This window comes from Hermetia illucens, chromosome 2 (genome assembly GCF_905115235.1).
Source record: "Hermetia illucens chromosome 2, iHerIll2.2.curated.20191125, whole genome shotgun sequence".
Lineage (NCBI taxonomy): Eukaryota > Metazoa > Arthropoda > Insecta > Diptera > Stratiomyidae > Hermetia > Hermetia illucens.
In genome coordinates, this window is record NC_051850.1 from 190114338 (window position 1) to 190130957 (window position 16620).

At 41.8% G+C, this 16620-nt stretch overlaps 1 protein-coding gene across 1 annotated transcript in view; it reads right to left on the minus strand.

Annotated features, from left to right (window-relative positions):
• Nucleotides 1–15538, minus strand: part of LOC119649424 (ninjurin-1) — a 30499-nt gene extending 14961 nt beyond the window's left edge. Inside the window, exons 1-2 of the mRNA XM_038051571.1 lie at nucleotides 15009–15538; nucleotides 14859–14939 (exon numbers count right to left, since the gene is read on the minus strand). Of these exons, the coding sequence (XP_037907499.1) occupies nucleotides 14859–14918 (60 nt within the window). The 5' untranslated portion in view covers nucleotides 14919–14939; nucleotides 15009–15538. The remainder of the gene's footprint in view (nucleotides 1–14858; nucleotides 14940–15008) is intronic.
• Between the last annotated feature and the right edge of the window lie 1082 nt (nucleotides 15539–16620).

Sequence of the window (16620 nt, forward strand, 5' to 3'; positions counted from 1 at the left end):
AGGACAAGGGGAAGGCCGGAGCACCAGGAGCGTGAGGAGGAATACAGGGATCTGCGAAGCAACCTTAAGAAGGCGATTCGGAGAAGCAAGCGGGAATGCTACCAGAAGCTCTGCATGGAGGCTAATACGAATCCGTGGGGTACAGCCTACCTAGTTGTAATAAAGAAGATCCGCGGGCGAAAATCACCTCAGGTGACATGCCCACGGCTCTTGTTGCAAATAATTACAACTCTTTTCCCGCAGCAGGAGCAGGACGAAAGAGAACCCCAACTGGCAGCTCAGCAGGACGTCTTCTCGATCCCTGATGTTACCGAAGAGGAACTTTGGGAAATTTGCAGACGTACTGGGGACAGCAAGGCTCCGGGATTGGACAGAATTCCGAACAGGGCTCTGAAGGTGGCGGTCAAGGCCAGACCAAGGTGGTTCGCAAGCACATTCGAATCGTGCATGGCGGAAGGAGTGTTTCCCGCCCAGTGGAAGAGGCAGAAGCTGGTGTTGCGTGCCCTCTTCATATCGCCTTATTTGTCTCTTAGACACCATGGGGAAGATGTTGGAGAGGGTGATATACAACAGGCTGCTCCCGTTCAGCTTGCGGGTGGTCTTTCAGAGCGGCAATATGGGTTTCGGCGAGCCCGTTCAACGGTCGATGCAGTAGCAAAGGTCGTGGAATTGGCTCGAAATGCAATGGCCATGGGCAAATGCTGTGCTCTGGTGACGCTGGACGTCAAAAATGCTTTTAACTCAGCCAACTCGGGCTGGATTAAGGACGCTTTGGCCAAACTGGGTGTTCCTAGCTACTTGGCTCGGTTCATCGAGAGTTACTTTTCGAAGTGGAAGGAAGTAGCGAGGGAAGATTACTTTAGAAAATTGAGACGTTGCAGTTTTTACCAGTGGCACTGTACTGTTTTTTAACCAGAATTGAAAGCCTTGACAGACATGAGAAGTTCTTCAAACTTTACATTAGTCTGATTCCAAAATTTTAACGAGGTCAGACACGCTACATTTTTTTTTGTTGCTGAGCCATTTAAAATCTGTATAAGACAAGTGATGTGTTTAAAAGGTGTAACACTTTTAGGCAAATACTGCGCTTCCTGTTTTTTTTCTGTTGTTATTCTCTGTTTATTTAATTATTAAAGCGGATTATTAATAATGATTTTGGGAATTTGATTGTGCACCGTGAAATTAAAATAATGTTCTTCTAAGAAAGCTCCCTGTTTAGAAATATACAGAGTTTTAGGTTGTCCAATAGATATTTATTATTAATAAGATTTACCACCTTTTAAGACTGTTTCTTTACCTTGAACTGAAAATCATGTTTGGGAAAACAACTATTGACGCAAGAGTTCATGCAATGAACACGAACCGCCAGCAGAGTACGACAAACATTTCTAGTAAATTAATTTACTGGTAATCGAAAGATACAATGGTGGCACATACATTCATGTGAACATCTTTTGGACAGTTGTGTGGAATACACTTACTTAAGTAACCTGAGAACCGGCTTGCAAGTATGAATGGCTATTCGGACAGAACTAGACAACACCAGCTGGCAGCATTCCGATACCATTGCTGGGTATCTAGATACAAACATTTGTGGGTCTTTTAATTCAGCATTTGATCAGCCTTTTGAAAATAATGTATACCCGTTTTGTTTCTAAGTGCCCAAATGTTTGTTTATGATCATTTGAATTGTTTATATATCTACTTAAATTAAAAGCAGTACAAAGCTCTGAATACACAGCCATTCTGTGCAGTACTGAAAACCTGATAAGCGTTCAAGATTACCTATGAACTCATCCTATTTTTAGAGATTCTTTAGAGCATTCTTTTCTATACATAAGAACCATTCATATGTGGGTATGTGTATGGGCCGTGATAAGAAATTTTGCATCAATAACATTTCTACTGAACACTAATTTTATATATTTGGCTGTGCCATCAACTTTACCCAGAATACTAAATATAAATTTCCCATGAAGAGCGTCCAGAGTAAATTTTTTGTGTTCAGGCTTCGCGTGACGAAGTATCTTTGAGTGCATCTGCGCTTAGTATGACCACTTAAGGGGGTCATCCCGTGTGTCGGGTTGGAGAAATCGATTTTTTTTTTGTATGAATTGTATCTGTATATAGTGGAGAATCTGTGCGCAAAGGGCGGCTTAGAAATGCAAAAAAGAATCACAAAGACATTGGTGGAAAAGGGGCTGGAAAACTTACTGATAAGGTTATCAACGACCTCACTACATTTTTTGGGCTAGCTATTCGTCGACACGCAAATTCGATAGAATGAATGAATCAAAAAATTTGGGCAACTTTCTTCAATAAATGTTCTACAGACGAAAATTCTCAGCATCAAAATTGTCCAGCAGGCGAGGACAGTTGGTGCAAATGGCGCAAAGTGGAAGCTAAAGGAGAACTGGATAGTTTCCACCACGAGAAGGCACCTTTGACTGAAGAAGTTCAAACAGTCATCAAACCAATCTACGAAGATTTGTCACGAGAACAGCTTGAACGGCTTGAACAGATGTTTAGGAACAGAGACCCAGAATAACAATGAGTCGTTAAATGCATTGATCTGGATTTTCGCTCCTAAACACCTTCATTCTGGGGCCAAGGTAGTATAAATAGCCACTTTTCTGACTGTAATTATTTTCAATGAAAGATTCAATGGCATTCTCAAAATCCTAGTGACAATGGGATGTCAAGTTGGTCACATATGTCAGGTTTATGTCAACCGCCGTAATGAAGCACGAATTTGGCGGTCCGAACGACGATCGACTGACCTCGCTAAAAGAGCCAGAATTGAAACCAGAGAGCAACAATCGGCCTTACAAGACTTTTTTGAAGAAACGTAGGGTGCTCTCTATGGACCAGGTATAGCAGATTAATGTTGAGTTAAAATTTTACTGTTGATAATCACATTTAAATTTTCAGATGCGTTTTTCTCGAAACTGCATTTTGAAAATCGGCTGCCACCATAGCTCAAAATCTATCCAACCAAATTCTTTGAAATTTTCACGACTTTTTTAATACAGGGTGCGGCAGCATAACTTCCTTTTTTAAAATACGCGCCACTCAGTTAGTTGATGTCATAGCGGAGCGCTAGTGATCTAGTTCAAGAGGGGATACTGTAAAGTTTTGTCCCGACACGGTTCAGTCGCCATCATGCGTTGGGATAATGAGGAGCGTGCCTTTACCGTTGAGGTTTACTTTTCAAGCGGATGTTCGGTTATTGCAACACAGCGTGCATTTCGGAATCGCTTTAATTTGGCCCCGTTGGCTCCCGTCCCAGACCGCAAATCAATTGTTACATGGGTCACTACATTCAGACAAACTGCAAGTGCGACAAAAGGAAGAACTGGAGTCCCTCGGCCCGTTAGATCACCTGAGAACATTGAAGCAGTGAGAGCGTCAATGTTGCGATCGCCACGGCGTTCTGCGCGCAAACACGCAGCTGCCATTGGACTATCCGATCGTTCTGTGAGAAGAATTCTTCGTGATGATGTTCATTTTCATCCCTATAAGATGGCGATAGTGCAGGAACTTTCAGAACGTGACTTCAATTCTCGGATGAACGCGTGTGAGCTTCTTCTTGATGTCGTTCCCGAGGGTGTTATTGTTTTTTTTAGCGATGAAGCCCATTTTCATTTGTGTGGGTCGGTTAACAAACAAAACATACGCTACTGGGCTGACACCAATCCTCGAGAATTGCATCAAAACCCTTTCCATTCACCCAAAGTCACAGTGTGGTGTGCAATTTCCTCGGCTGGAATTATTGCTCCCTGGTTTTTTGAGGAAAATGAGGTTACAGTGACAGTGAATTCGGACCGGTATGTAAACATGCTACAGAATTTTTTTTCCCACGGCTAGAAAATTTGGATTTGGGGGACACTTGGTTCCAACAAGACGGTGCAACAGCACACACTTCAAGAGCATCGATGGCTGTTTTGAGGGAACACTTTCCAGAGCGCCTTATCTCAATTAGAGGCGATTTGGAATGGCCGGCACGGTCTCCCGATCTGTCCCCTTGTGATTTTTTTCTATGGGGTTTTTTGAAATCCCGTGTTTATGTGAACCGTCCAAGAACCCTACAAGATTTGAAGACCAACATCCAAGAAGAAATTGCCAACATAACACCTGCTATGCTAACAAGAGTCATGACAAACGCCAGAAATCGGTTTACGCAATGTATGGAGAATGGGAGACGTCACCTAACAGATTTGATCTTCAAAACAATGTAAATAAAAACTTTAGACATGTACCTACATTATAAAAAATAAATAAATATTTTCCGATGCATACAATAGTTTTTACTGAGTTTTGAAAAAAGGAAGTTATGCTGCCGCACCCTGTACATATTTCTACGGTCCGTACACTAGGATAATTGCAATCGGACGGGTCGTTTTTTTTATTCATAAAAAAGCGGTAAAAAAACGCTAAAATCCAAAAAATTAACTTTAAAAGCCCACCAAAAATTTACCTTTTAATATTTTCTAATTATCCTAGTTTGCGGACCGTAGAATATTGTCCATATTAAAATGCCGTTTAGTTTTTTTTCCTCAGATGAACACAGCGCCCTCCAGCGTGGCAGCAGAAAAACACCTTTTTTTGGAGATGGTTGCATAAATTGACATGTATTCCGAAAACTAGCTACGATATCAAGCTGAAAATTTATCGCATATACCAGAGATATTAATAAACATATCAGAGTGAAATTATGCGGTGTTTCCAACGATTAATTAATTGAAGTAATAAAAACTTGTTGTTTCTTTTTCGTTGGTGTGGGTATTTAGCACAAAATGGCTGCTTATGACACTATGATCCACCGCCTCCTAACAATTCCTCTCACAGAGGAAGACTACCAGAGCGAAAAACTCTACATCTTGGACACGGCTATGAAGAACGGGTACCCCAGCGCCACCATAGAAACAATGATTAAGAAACACACCCGAAGGTTAGAACGTAGTAATCTTACTACACTCTATAGCCAACAATTACCCTTAATTGCTCAAAAAAGATCAAGTGTCACCTTCTCAAATCTGTCCAAACACATACAAAGAACATTGAAAAGGTTTGACATACAGCTGGTAGGATCAAGCCGTATCTACCAGCTAAAATCCCAGCTGGCGGGGGAAAAAGATCGAAAAACGGTAGAAGAGATGAGCGGCATTTATAAAATCGCCTGCTCAGATTGTCCGAAGGTGTATATCGGGCAAACAAAAAGATTGGCAACCACCAGATTTAGAGAGTACATGAAGGAGGCAGAGCTGGCTGTAGAGCACTCCCGAAAACCCGCTAAATCTATGGTGGCAAAACATATAGTCGAATGCGGCCATAAAGTAAGCGCTGAGGAATTGAAGGTCCTAAAGCAGGTAAGAAAGATTAACCAGCTGGATGCTTATGAAAGCTGGTTCATTAGCAAATAACCGCTTGACACTAGGTTGAACTCAGATTTGGGTAACTGCTATTCCCCATTGTTTAGAAAACTCTTAAAGTAAAATAATCTCTTCTAGTTTTAGGATAGATAAATTAGCTATTAGGAAGTTAATTAAATATTTATTTCTTTTTCAGGACCTAGATATAAGCTTTTAGTCATAATTATAATATCATACTATATAGTATAGATTTAGAATAGTATAAATAGAACCTTAATGTCTACAGATGAGCAAACTTGTTAGCACTGATGAAGGGAACAAGTGGTTCCCGAAATATCGGTATTTGCAAGAATAAATACCCACACCAACGAAAAAGAAACAACAAGTTTTTATTACTTCAATAAACATATGGTGAAAAAGTCACGTTTCTATCTTCATCCAGTCCTCCAAAATAATTTTTCAAAGAAAGGCAAAAACAAGTCGGGAAACCGGAAACTTGACGCTTCAGGTATAAAAGGTTTTGTGTTTCCCTATGTAAGGAGCGTAACGTAGTTCTCCATTGGCTGAAAGCATTGACCCGAGATATTGAAATCGCTCTGTTCTGGGCAGGTTACTGCCATTGCAAGAACTGAGCGATTTTAATATCTCGAAGGGCAGATTACTGCCATTGCCAGTACTGAGCGATTTAAATATTTCTAGTCAATGCTATCAGCCAATGGAGAACTGCGTGATGAAATTGTTTCACGCATTAATGCAGCCTGGATGAAGTGGCATTCCCCAACTGGTGTTCTTTGTGATCGACGTATCAGCGCACGCCCCAAATCTAAAATTTACTGCAATGTCGTCCGTCTGCCGCTCTCTATAGTTCTGAGTGTTGGTCGACTATAAAGGACAATGAACGGTGTCTTGCGGTAATGGGGCGAAGATGTTGCATTGCACTGGTGGCGAGAGGCGTTTTCGATGGTGTGGTCACGTAATTCACCCTAACGAGAATTCATCAACCAGTATTGGTCAGAACGGGGGAGACGAGTACAATGGGCCAACACGGCCTGAGTGCTCAGAAGCTGTAGCTTCTCCCCCACCATACACACACACACATTGGTCAGAACATCGAAAGCAATGGAAAGCAACCAAAAAGCCGGCCAAAACAATGGTGGCCTGATACGCTGGATTTAAAGGTCTCGCGATTACATCCCGATCAGGCATTTGATAAAATAAAATGACGAAACCGATCACGACGAGTCGACCCCGTTTGTGAACTGAAGGCTGAAGAAAAAGAAAAAGATGTGAAGAGCGACGAGTGCATGACAGCTCCGTGTAATATAGCTAAAAATTCCATTGCCCTCCATTTTCTAGTAAGCGATTTAAGTAAATCATTTGATGGAAAGCCCTGTGTTGATAATGGTCAACCTCATACGCTTCACACTCTGAGTTTAATATTATTAGAAAATGCCAACAATTTAACCAACATCAAATATAAAAAAGGGCTAGGGAGAATTAGATTCTTCTTGAATGGAATTTTAATATTTCACTCGAATTTCAATTATTCTCGTTAATTATGACGTCAGCATCTTATTTGTATGGCTTTTTGTATGCTGTTAATTAGCACGAAATTGATAAGTTTGAACTGCTATAACTTTCCCACTAATAGTTAGATTTTCATGAAACCTGGCATGTGTATGCACAAGGCTGTCCTCTATGTCGGTGCAAAATTTAGTACACTTAGGATGAACTTAAGGAGAGTTTTTTAGTCTATTTCTAAAAGTTGATAATATACTATTAGTAAATTTTTTGAGCAGATACCGGAATGGGACATCTCTCGAAGATTAGATTTCACATAAGTGTTTTACAAAAAACCTTAAAAAGGGCTGCAGATAAATAGATTCTTCATAAATGTGACTTTAATATTCCACTCGAATGTCAATTATTCCGGGTAATTATGACGTCAGCATCTGATTTGCATGGCTTTGGAAGCAGTAAACTCCTGCGAAATTGCTAAGTTTGAACTGCTATAACTTTGGCGTTAATTACCTGATTTCCATGAAATTTAGCACGTATATACGAAATATTGTCCCCTATGCTGGTACAAAATTCGGAAGTCCTAGGATGAATCTGAGGGGGGTTTTTCAGTAAATTTCTAATACTAATATACTATTAGTAAGTTTATTTGAGCAGATATCGGAATGGGACATATTTTGGCGCCTAGATTCCATCTAGACGCACCACTCTGATTTTTTTCGGATTTTTAGGTTGAGTAGTTTCCGAAAATGAGTCCTGTCCCACTTCAAGTGCGTACATTTTGACTCCTTACTCACGCACTTTGCAATTTATGCCAAAACCAATGTCAGTTTCGGAAAGTGCAAATCGAGACCTTTCATTTGATACCCTACACAACTATATCCGGTGAAAAAAATTTTTGAATCGCCACCCCCCAGCCCCCCTTGGAGTTTACTCCACCTAAATTTATGCCACTCACTGTATGCGTGGGATTTCATAGTTCCCATCTGTCCACCAAATTTCGTTCGGATCGGTTTAGCCGTTTTGGAGAAAAATGCGTGTGACAGACAGACAGACAGACAGACAGACATTGAATCGATTTTAATAAGGTTTTGTTTTACACAAAACCTTAAAAACAGCATTTACACGGGATGACCCCCTTAATATTGCATGCAGGTACGTAATACTTTATTATTCTATGTGTTATGGATGTCGCAACCTATTGTTTCCTGGGTTTGCTTCTAGCAAATGCTTTTATACCAGGGGATATCCGCCTAACTAGGTTATTACTCATTTCACTTTACATAAAACCACTTGCTTCATTCTGAAGTGCAATATTTCTAGATAGTCGTCATCCAGAATCCTATTTTTCATATTTTTATTTTCATAAATTATTTAGCAAAGCCTAGCGTTAAGAATACACAGGAAATAAGTCAATCTCACTAATGAAAAAAAAAACAAGGTTTCAACTGCACTCTTTGGCATCAGTTTTAACCCTCAAACCCCGAAATGAAGAGATGCAGATACAATACAATATAGATACGATAGGCAAAAATTAACTTCTTCTTCTAAATGCTAATATATTATTATTTATTGCCATTTATGTTAATTACAGGAATTTTAGTATTTTAATCCACAAAATTATGAAGTGATTTCATAATTTAATGAACAGTTTTTTCAAAGCCAATATAAAAAATACTTGCAATATGAATACAAACATTATTTACTTTGCTCCTATCTATAAATAACTAGTAAAAAGAGTACAAATTTTCATCTAGCATTCTAAATAAATTCATTCATCTTTCGCATGTGCTAGATTTGCTGGTAGTTTTCTTTTGAATAGTTTAACTGATCATTTACAACACGATAAAAACCACAGATTTTAAATGAAATTTATGAAGAGAGTTCATCAGTAAAAATTGTGAGGCTACTAAAAAATCAAAGAAGCGAGTTTGAGTAAAGATGCCTAATAGCTGATAACAGAAGGGTTTGAGGGTTAAAATGAAGAGACCAACCTTGGTTAGCCAATTTTTTCATCATCATTGACCCCGTGTATATATTATCATACAAATTCATAGATGGTTTTTCCTTTCTTCTGCGTTGACCTAAACTTTAGACAAGGTTACCTACTGAACAATTTGCATTAAGTTTTTTTATGTATTATGCCTTGTTCGGCTTAGTAAATAAATAAATTTTGAAGAACTGATTCAACCCTCAAGTATACTAGAAAATACAAAGTTACGTTTTCAAGTCAGTTCATAAGTTATTAAATAAATATAAACTTCCTCAGCCCTAATTCGAAGTCAAGCTTTCTCCTGACTAAAGCCAGCTTCCAAAAAACAAAGTCCACCTCATTTGCAGGCCAGAATATCTTCCATATAGAAAAATTCACGATCGAGAAACCCAACAAGGAATATCCCATTTTGCAATACTGTGTAATTACTGCATCAGCAACTATAGGGCTCATTACGGAAGACGTTCAGTCTTTATTAAAATAATACTGGATCTTGGCAGTACACTCTCCAACCAAGTACCACGGAACAACCTGAAGACCCGGTAGTTTCGATAGGGAGCGTCCATCAGCAACAATCCTATGCTGAGGTAACACTCGTTTGTAGAGTAAAGGACATCTATATAATCCCAGTTTTAGGTCAATTTCATTATCATCACATTTAATGCTGTGTGAATGATAAACCCACAAGAGTAGGACAGTGTAAAGACGAAGATAAACATCCGTGACGAAGCGGGGTTTGAACCTTGGGCGAAGAGATCGCAAGACTTGCGCTCAACTGTATCGACTATCGCACTGTTATACCGACGATTACAAAGAAAACTATGTACGAACTCACCAGATAGAATCAGTCATGTCCAGGGAAAAATCATGGAAACTTTGATTACGTTAATGACTAACACTCAACAGTTAATCAATATAATTGCAACTCTCTTTTAGTTCAACAGGACGTCTTTTCGATCCTTGGGGTGACCAAGGAGAAACTACAACTCTGTGGAAGAATTGGGGATAATAAAGTTCTGAGGTTGGACGGGATACCGAACAAAGTACTGAAGCTTACTGCTGAAATCAGTTCCACATGGTTCATAAACGCAGTTAAATTTCACCTAATTGGAAGAGTGTTTCCCTTCCAGGCAAAGGTTGGTTTTGCCACCGAAGCCCTAAAAACCATCTGCCGCACTTTCTTCATATCGCCTTTTCTTTTAGATGCCATCGGGAGGATGTTGGACAGGGTATAGAACAGGGTGCTTCAATTCCTCGTGTTAGCGGGTGGTCTATCGAAGCGGCAGTATGGGTTTCGATTGGACTAAGGGCTCCTTGACTTAGCTCGGATAATAGAGGGATAACTCTCGGAGGGACTTCTTTGATATGAGACGGACTGAAAGAATATGTTGTAACAGCAGGTGTTTCTCAAGGGTGTTGGGGGCCATAAGACAATGTAAGGCAGTGTGTGTCATCGCGAGAATGGTTTCCTTGGATCTTCTAGCAAAGGAGGCGCATTGTTTCTACGAGAAAAGAAGGGCGAATCTGCTCGATTTAACTACCGGCTGCGGAAAAGTCACCAGAAAGCTGTTCAGGAGATGGCAGGAACGGTGGGATAATTCAGGGAAGGACCGTGTATTGAGAGATAGGTGGAGTGAAAATATGAAAACACAAATACAATCTGACACACTTTCTTGTGGGGTACCGTGGTTACTGGAAGTAATTGGAACCCCTTCCAATACCACCAAACACACAGCAAAACCTTTCTGGTCGTCAATCCGGGCTAGGTGATCGTTTGGGCCGGCTCGCCGCGCTTCGACCACAATCTTTTCGGCTTGAGATTTTCGTACGTGGTCCACTTAAAAAATGGGTCGAATTCATTCCGTTTCAGCAGTGCGTTGCAGGCGTTGATTCGGTCCAAGACTCAACTCAACTCGTGTGGCACCCAAACATACAGTTTTTTTTGGAATCCAATCTTTTGCAAATGGTTCCAAACGGTTTAAGGTCCCTACCCAGTTCCTGATCATTACAATTACTTCATTTCCCCTTGGCCTGGCGAACGTTGGGCTATACTGTACGCCTGTAGTCATTAGACCCAATATGTTGAGTGTTTGTATCACAACCTAAGATCTCTAGCGTCGGCGGAGGATACAGAGAAGCATACAGGGTAGAAGCGTACGTTAGTCAATTTTACCGTTGACCACAGTATTTTTGCTTCTAACAAATTTGGCATCTCGACATAGGTTGTCGATCTTGTGGATCCTTCATCATGAAAGATCCTAGACTGAATCCATTGCTTTTGTACCAGAAAGATATCAAGGACAGTCTTGCAACTTTGTCAGCCCTGCTGTCAATAGAAAGGAAGAGGTTTGGACATGCTGCAAGTTTTGACAAACTTTCATGTCTTTTGACATAAGCGTAGTCTTATATGTGATAGAAAACAGTTAGAGTGGTAGGAACCACTGTTTATGGCACTATCGTTAAAATTATTCAAAGGCTAAGGTATGCTTTTAATCCTTCAGTTAATAATCATGATAGCCAATCGTTTGTCCATTTCCGCTATGCCACTTTAATTGTGAGGAGTGTTTTTAAATCGAATTGAAATTTGGGAATTTTGTCATATCATTGGGTCTTGAGTTTACTCTATACTCCTATTTTTATCAGGTTCAAAATTATATGCTTCTCTAATTTATAGTTTCATAATGGTATATATGTATATATTTTTTTTTTTGTACGTACACGGAGGTGGAAAATCTTAGAAAGACACATCCGCCGCAGCTCCGCCGCCCGAACGCCGGAACTACAGCGTACGCGTGTGGGATTCAAACCCACTAAAAACCACCCCCGGTCTCTCCAGCCCCAGCCCGGCGGGACCACCATTGAGGTATTACTTCGCGGGGTAGGTTTGCTCTTAGGCATTCATCCTTCTCCTATTTGCAGCTTTCCTCCTTCTTTGTTCCTTCAGCAACTTCTCCTGCATTTGGATGATTGCGGGGCCAACCGCAAGCCACTTCTCCTCGGACTCCAGCATCTCAGTAACCAAGCTCTCCGGAGTTCCGCTCCTGCCCAACACCTGGTTTAAGTTCCTTCTCTCCATCGCAAATCGTGGGCAGTGAAACATCACATGCTCTGGATCCTCCGGTATGCCATCGCATCTGGGACAGTTCGGAGAATCATCCAACCCAAAGCGGTGCAGATACTGCCTATAGCAACCACCGTGTCCCGTGAGGAACTGGGTAATGTGGTAGTTGGTCTCCACATGTTTTCGCTCAAGCCACACCCTAATGTTGGGAATGAGCCTGTGCGTCCACCGACCTTTCGTAGACTCGTCCCATCTGCGTTGCCAGAGATCAAGCGACTCTGACCTTGCCGCATTTCTACCCTCCATACGTCTTGCATTGTACAGGACACTCATTTCTTTGGCCAGAATGTCAACCGGGATCATGCCTGCCACCACCAGTACTACCTCATCTGATGTGGTTCTAAAAGCACTGCAAACCCTCAAAGCCATCCGCCGGTAAACCGAGTTCACCTGCTTCCGTCTCTGAGAGTTTGCAAGCGCCTCTGCCCACACAGGCGACGAGTAGAGTCGGATGGAGCACACCACTCCGGCTAGCACCAACCTCCGGCAATGTTCCGGTCCACCAATATTTGGCAACATTTTTGCAAGTGGCGTGGTGGCACTGGCTGCCTTTTGGCATGCATACTCTAGGTGCTCCCTAAAACTCAATTTGGTGTCAATTATTACCCCCAGGTATTTGATAGCCGGCTTTGATACGACCTTATGTCCACTTTCACAGTCTTATTTTTTCTGCGGTTCGTTATTAAGATTGCTTCCGTTTTCGCGTCCGCCAAGGTCAGCCCGGCCTTTTCTAGCCAGGACTACCGCTCTCATTGTTTCCGTTGCGTAAGCCTCCACATCTTCTGGGTGTTTTGCTGCAACAACCACAGCTAGGTCATCAGTAAAGCCGACAATCGTAGTCCCCTCTGGGACGGGAAGAGCAAGCACCCCATTATACATGATATTCCACAACAGGGGACCAAGTATCGATTCCTATGGTACCCCGGCTGTGACAAGGTATTCATTGGGGCCCTCATCCGCCCCGTACCAGAGAGTCCTCTCTGAGAGGTAGTTTTCCACCAAATTCGCTAAGTATCCGGGGATACCTGTGTCAGCCAACGCCTCTTTAATTCTATTCCAATTGGCCGAGTTGAATGCGTTTTTGACATCCAACGCCACCACGGCACAGCAGCCGCCAGAAATCAGTGCACCTTTTGCCAGGTTTATCACCATGCCAATTGCGTCCACCGTAGAGTGGGCGTGTCGGAAACCAAACTGGCGTTCCGACAAACCATTGCTGACTTCGACGATGGGCAGGAGTCTGTTGTAGATGACTCTCTCCATTATCTTCCCCATTGTATCCAACAGGCAGATAGGACAATACGACGCTGGGTTTCTAGGTGGCTTGCCAGGCTTCGGAAGCAACACCAACTTTTGCTTTTTCCACTGGGCAGGAAATATTCCTTCTTTTAGGCACACCTCGAAGATGTTGGCGAAAAGGTCGGGCCTAGTCTTCACTGAAAATTTCAAAGCTCGGTTGGGGATGCCATCCAAAGCTGGGGCCTTGTTGTCACCGAACCTACCACATATTTTCCGCAGTTCCTCCACAGTTACAGGCGGTATTATGCCGTCATTTAGCTGGACAAAAATTTGCCTTTTCATCACCACTCTGTAAGCCTCGCCCCAAGGGTTTATGTCAGATGGTCGCACAGCTGTTTGAAGTAGTTCTTTTTGCTCCTCCGAATGGCTTCCTTTAGGCGGCCACGCAATTCCTTGTGTGCCTCCTCTCGACCGTCGCCACCGGGTTTTCCCCTGAGCCTCTGGCAAAGCCTCCTTGCCCGAAAACATGCGGCTCGCAAACTTGCGATTTCGTTGTTCCACCAGTAGTTGGGTTGCCTACTAGGGAGCAATCGCATTCTGGACATAGTAGCATCGCATGCTTCCGTCACCCATCGAGTGATCTGGGTTCTCTCCAGCCGTACTATTCAGGGATATGTCGGATTTGAGCACCGCGGAAAACGTGTCTCCCTCGAAAGCTTTCACTGTCCAGCATACCACCCGGTATTCTGCGAAAACTCTTTTTCGAGCTCGATCCGCCCTTGATCTCTATGCAGATTACCTGGTGGTGGCTGTGAGTATAGTCCTCACTGACATGCCAAGCGATTCTACTGGCTAAAGTGGCACTCACGTATGTCAGGCCCACTATAGACCCCATGTCTCTTCCCCGGAAAGTGTACGAAGACCCAACATTCGCCAGTACCACGTCCCGCTCCGCGAATGCTTCGAGGAGAACACGTCCCCTGACATTAGTTATCCGGCTGCCCCATTCAAGAGCCCACGCATTGAAATCGCCTCCTATTATGATCGGCCAACGTCCTCTTGCATCCAAAACAAGAGCGGCAAGCATCCGCTAATACTCGACGAGTGTAGCGCTGTAGATGTGGATGCCCTTCACCTTCGCTCTGATGAAGCCCTCCTCCGGGTGCTCCATTATTTCCTGGAAGGCTTGTTCTCCACAAGTCCACAGCGCTGCTTGGCCCGGGTATATATGTATATGCATGTATACGAGCATATCTATGTGGTTTCTAGTCACGTTGAAAACGGGTGATAAAGGGTTACAGCCGACTAACTTAAAAGTCATCCATCAAAGCCGGCAAGTCTAAACACTGAGTCAGCCACAGACTATTATAAAGAAGTCAATAGTTCCATGAATACGCATGTCGTCTCATTAAATTGCATAAATTAACTCAACTCGAATAAGAATGTTAGTCGTAATTGAATTTGCCGAACGAATGGGTATCTGTTTGTCTGTTGTATGTAGTTTGCCAAAAATGCCACGGTTCAACATTTTTTCAAATATTTTAGCACAACCATATTTCTTTGGCTTGAAACTTTAAAAAAAACTTAATGGCACTATTCCAGTATTTCTACTTACGTTTTCGGCGTTCTTTTCAAAAATCCCCATGTTTATTGTAACTTGTCCGTTTTTCTCCATTGTTGCAGCCAACTCAGCAAACTAGGCAAATGCACAAGTTAATATTATCAACACTTTTCCAGCTTTTCTGCTCCGATCGGATTAACTCACTAAATTTTCACTGCCGGTTTTCGGGCACTCCCGACAATTCTAATAAAATATTCAAAATGCGTTTCTACCAAGAACAGGTTCTCTTTGCGCGTGGCCTCTTAGCAATCCGCCGAAACACCAGCAAAACTTGACTCCTCGATTAGCACTGATCTCAGCTTAAATCTTTAAGTTTCATATAAAAGTTCGGTTGCGTCTGTAGATTCGTTGTACCGACAACTCTGTACTAAGAATACATTCAAAGCTTGCGGGGCTCCCCGGACCGTGGACCAATGAGTCTTTGATTTATTTTTGTCCAAAATTTGAGGAAATCTGTGAAACGTAGTTTGGATTTTGCTATTGACTCTGCAGAAAGTACCACAGGTCAGTTCAGCTACTTTTTCGAATTTTCCGGGGAAAACTTTGTTCAAAATTAGATTTATCTGATTTGAATTCTTCTTCTCTAGCGAACACCAGAAGCTTTCGTGTTAAGATACACAACTAAACCCAACTGTGCTGCTGAAGTTTGAATAGTGTAATGTTGGCTAACCGCTCGGATAAGTTTTTATAAAAGAACTAGCTAGAAGTGTGCCACATCCATAATTTTAGATAATGCACTGCATACGATAAAAAGCTTCTAGTGAAAGATACTGTATATAGCGTGCAGTAAGCGTGACACTAATTGGCAACTTTACAAACCACGCAAATGTCTTCCCTCGAATTGCAGGCAATTTGTTGCATCGCTATTGTTCTCTGTTGATTCGGGGAAACCTTTTGATGATATCATGTGAATTTTATTGGGTTCTTCCAAGTTCGCGCATAATAACGGCAGAGCCTTTGAAAATTAAAATGAACCATATACAAAAAACCGGCTATTGATTCATGCGTGTGGGTAGGTTCAATGGGACCCTTAGCATATACTAGTAGTTCTTGAGTCAACAGATAATATTTAATAAGTAGGTTATCATTGCCTTAACTAGTTTTGGTAATACCTAGAAGCAAGTATCTCAACCATGGTTCCTTATTCGAATTTGGGTGTGGGTGCACCTCGCCGCAAGTGTCGAAAATATTAGCATCTGGATGAAACGGGATGAATATGACTAAGATTGTGGGTAAATTATGGATAGTCTGCAGTTTCGGTTCAGTCATCTTTTACCAAAATCGTTTGCACTTCGTGGACAAGTACCCATTCTGTGATTGTTCTTATTATAGAGTACACATCATCGTTGTATGTAGCTCCTTTTACTTTTAATGACAAAATATATTGATATATTAATCAATATTTTGAATGGTCACCAAAGTACTCTTAACTGTGTCATCGTCTCCATTATCATTTTTTGTAATGTGCTTGGTTTTTTGTCACAACGGGGTGGATGATCTTCATTACGTACGCAACAACTGTGGCCCCACATTGGGCGCCAACTCTGTTAAGTACGCAATAACTATGGTCCCACGTTAAGCGCTAACTTTGTTGCAAAGAGAGTAGGGTGTTAATTTAGGTACATATGTAGAATTATGATAACTAGAGAAATTGCTTTTCCAAGATTTCAGACTACAATAGGCCCATTGTATTATCATCATAATACATAATCATCACCATCAACGACGCAACCGGTATCCGGTCTAGGCCTGCCTT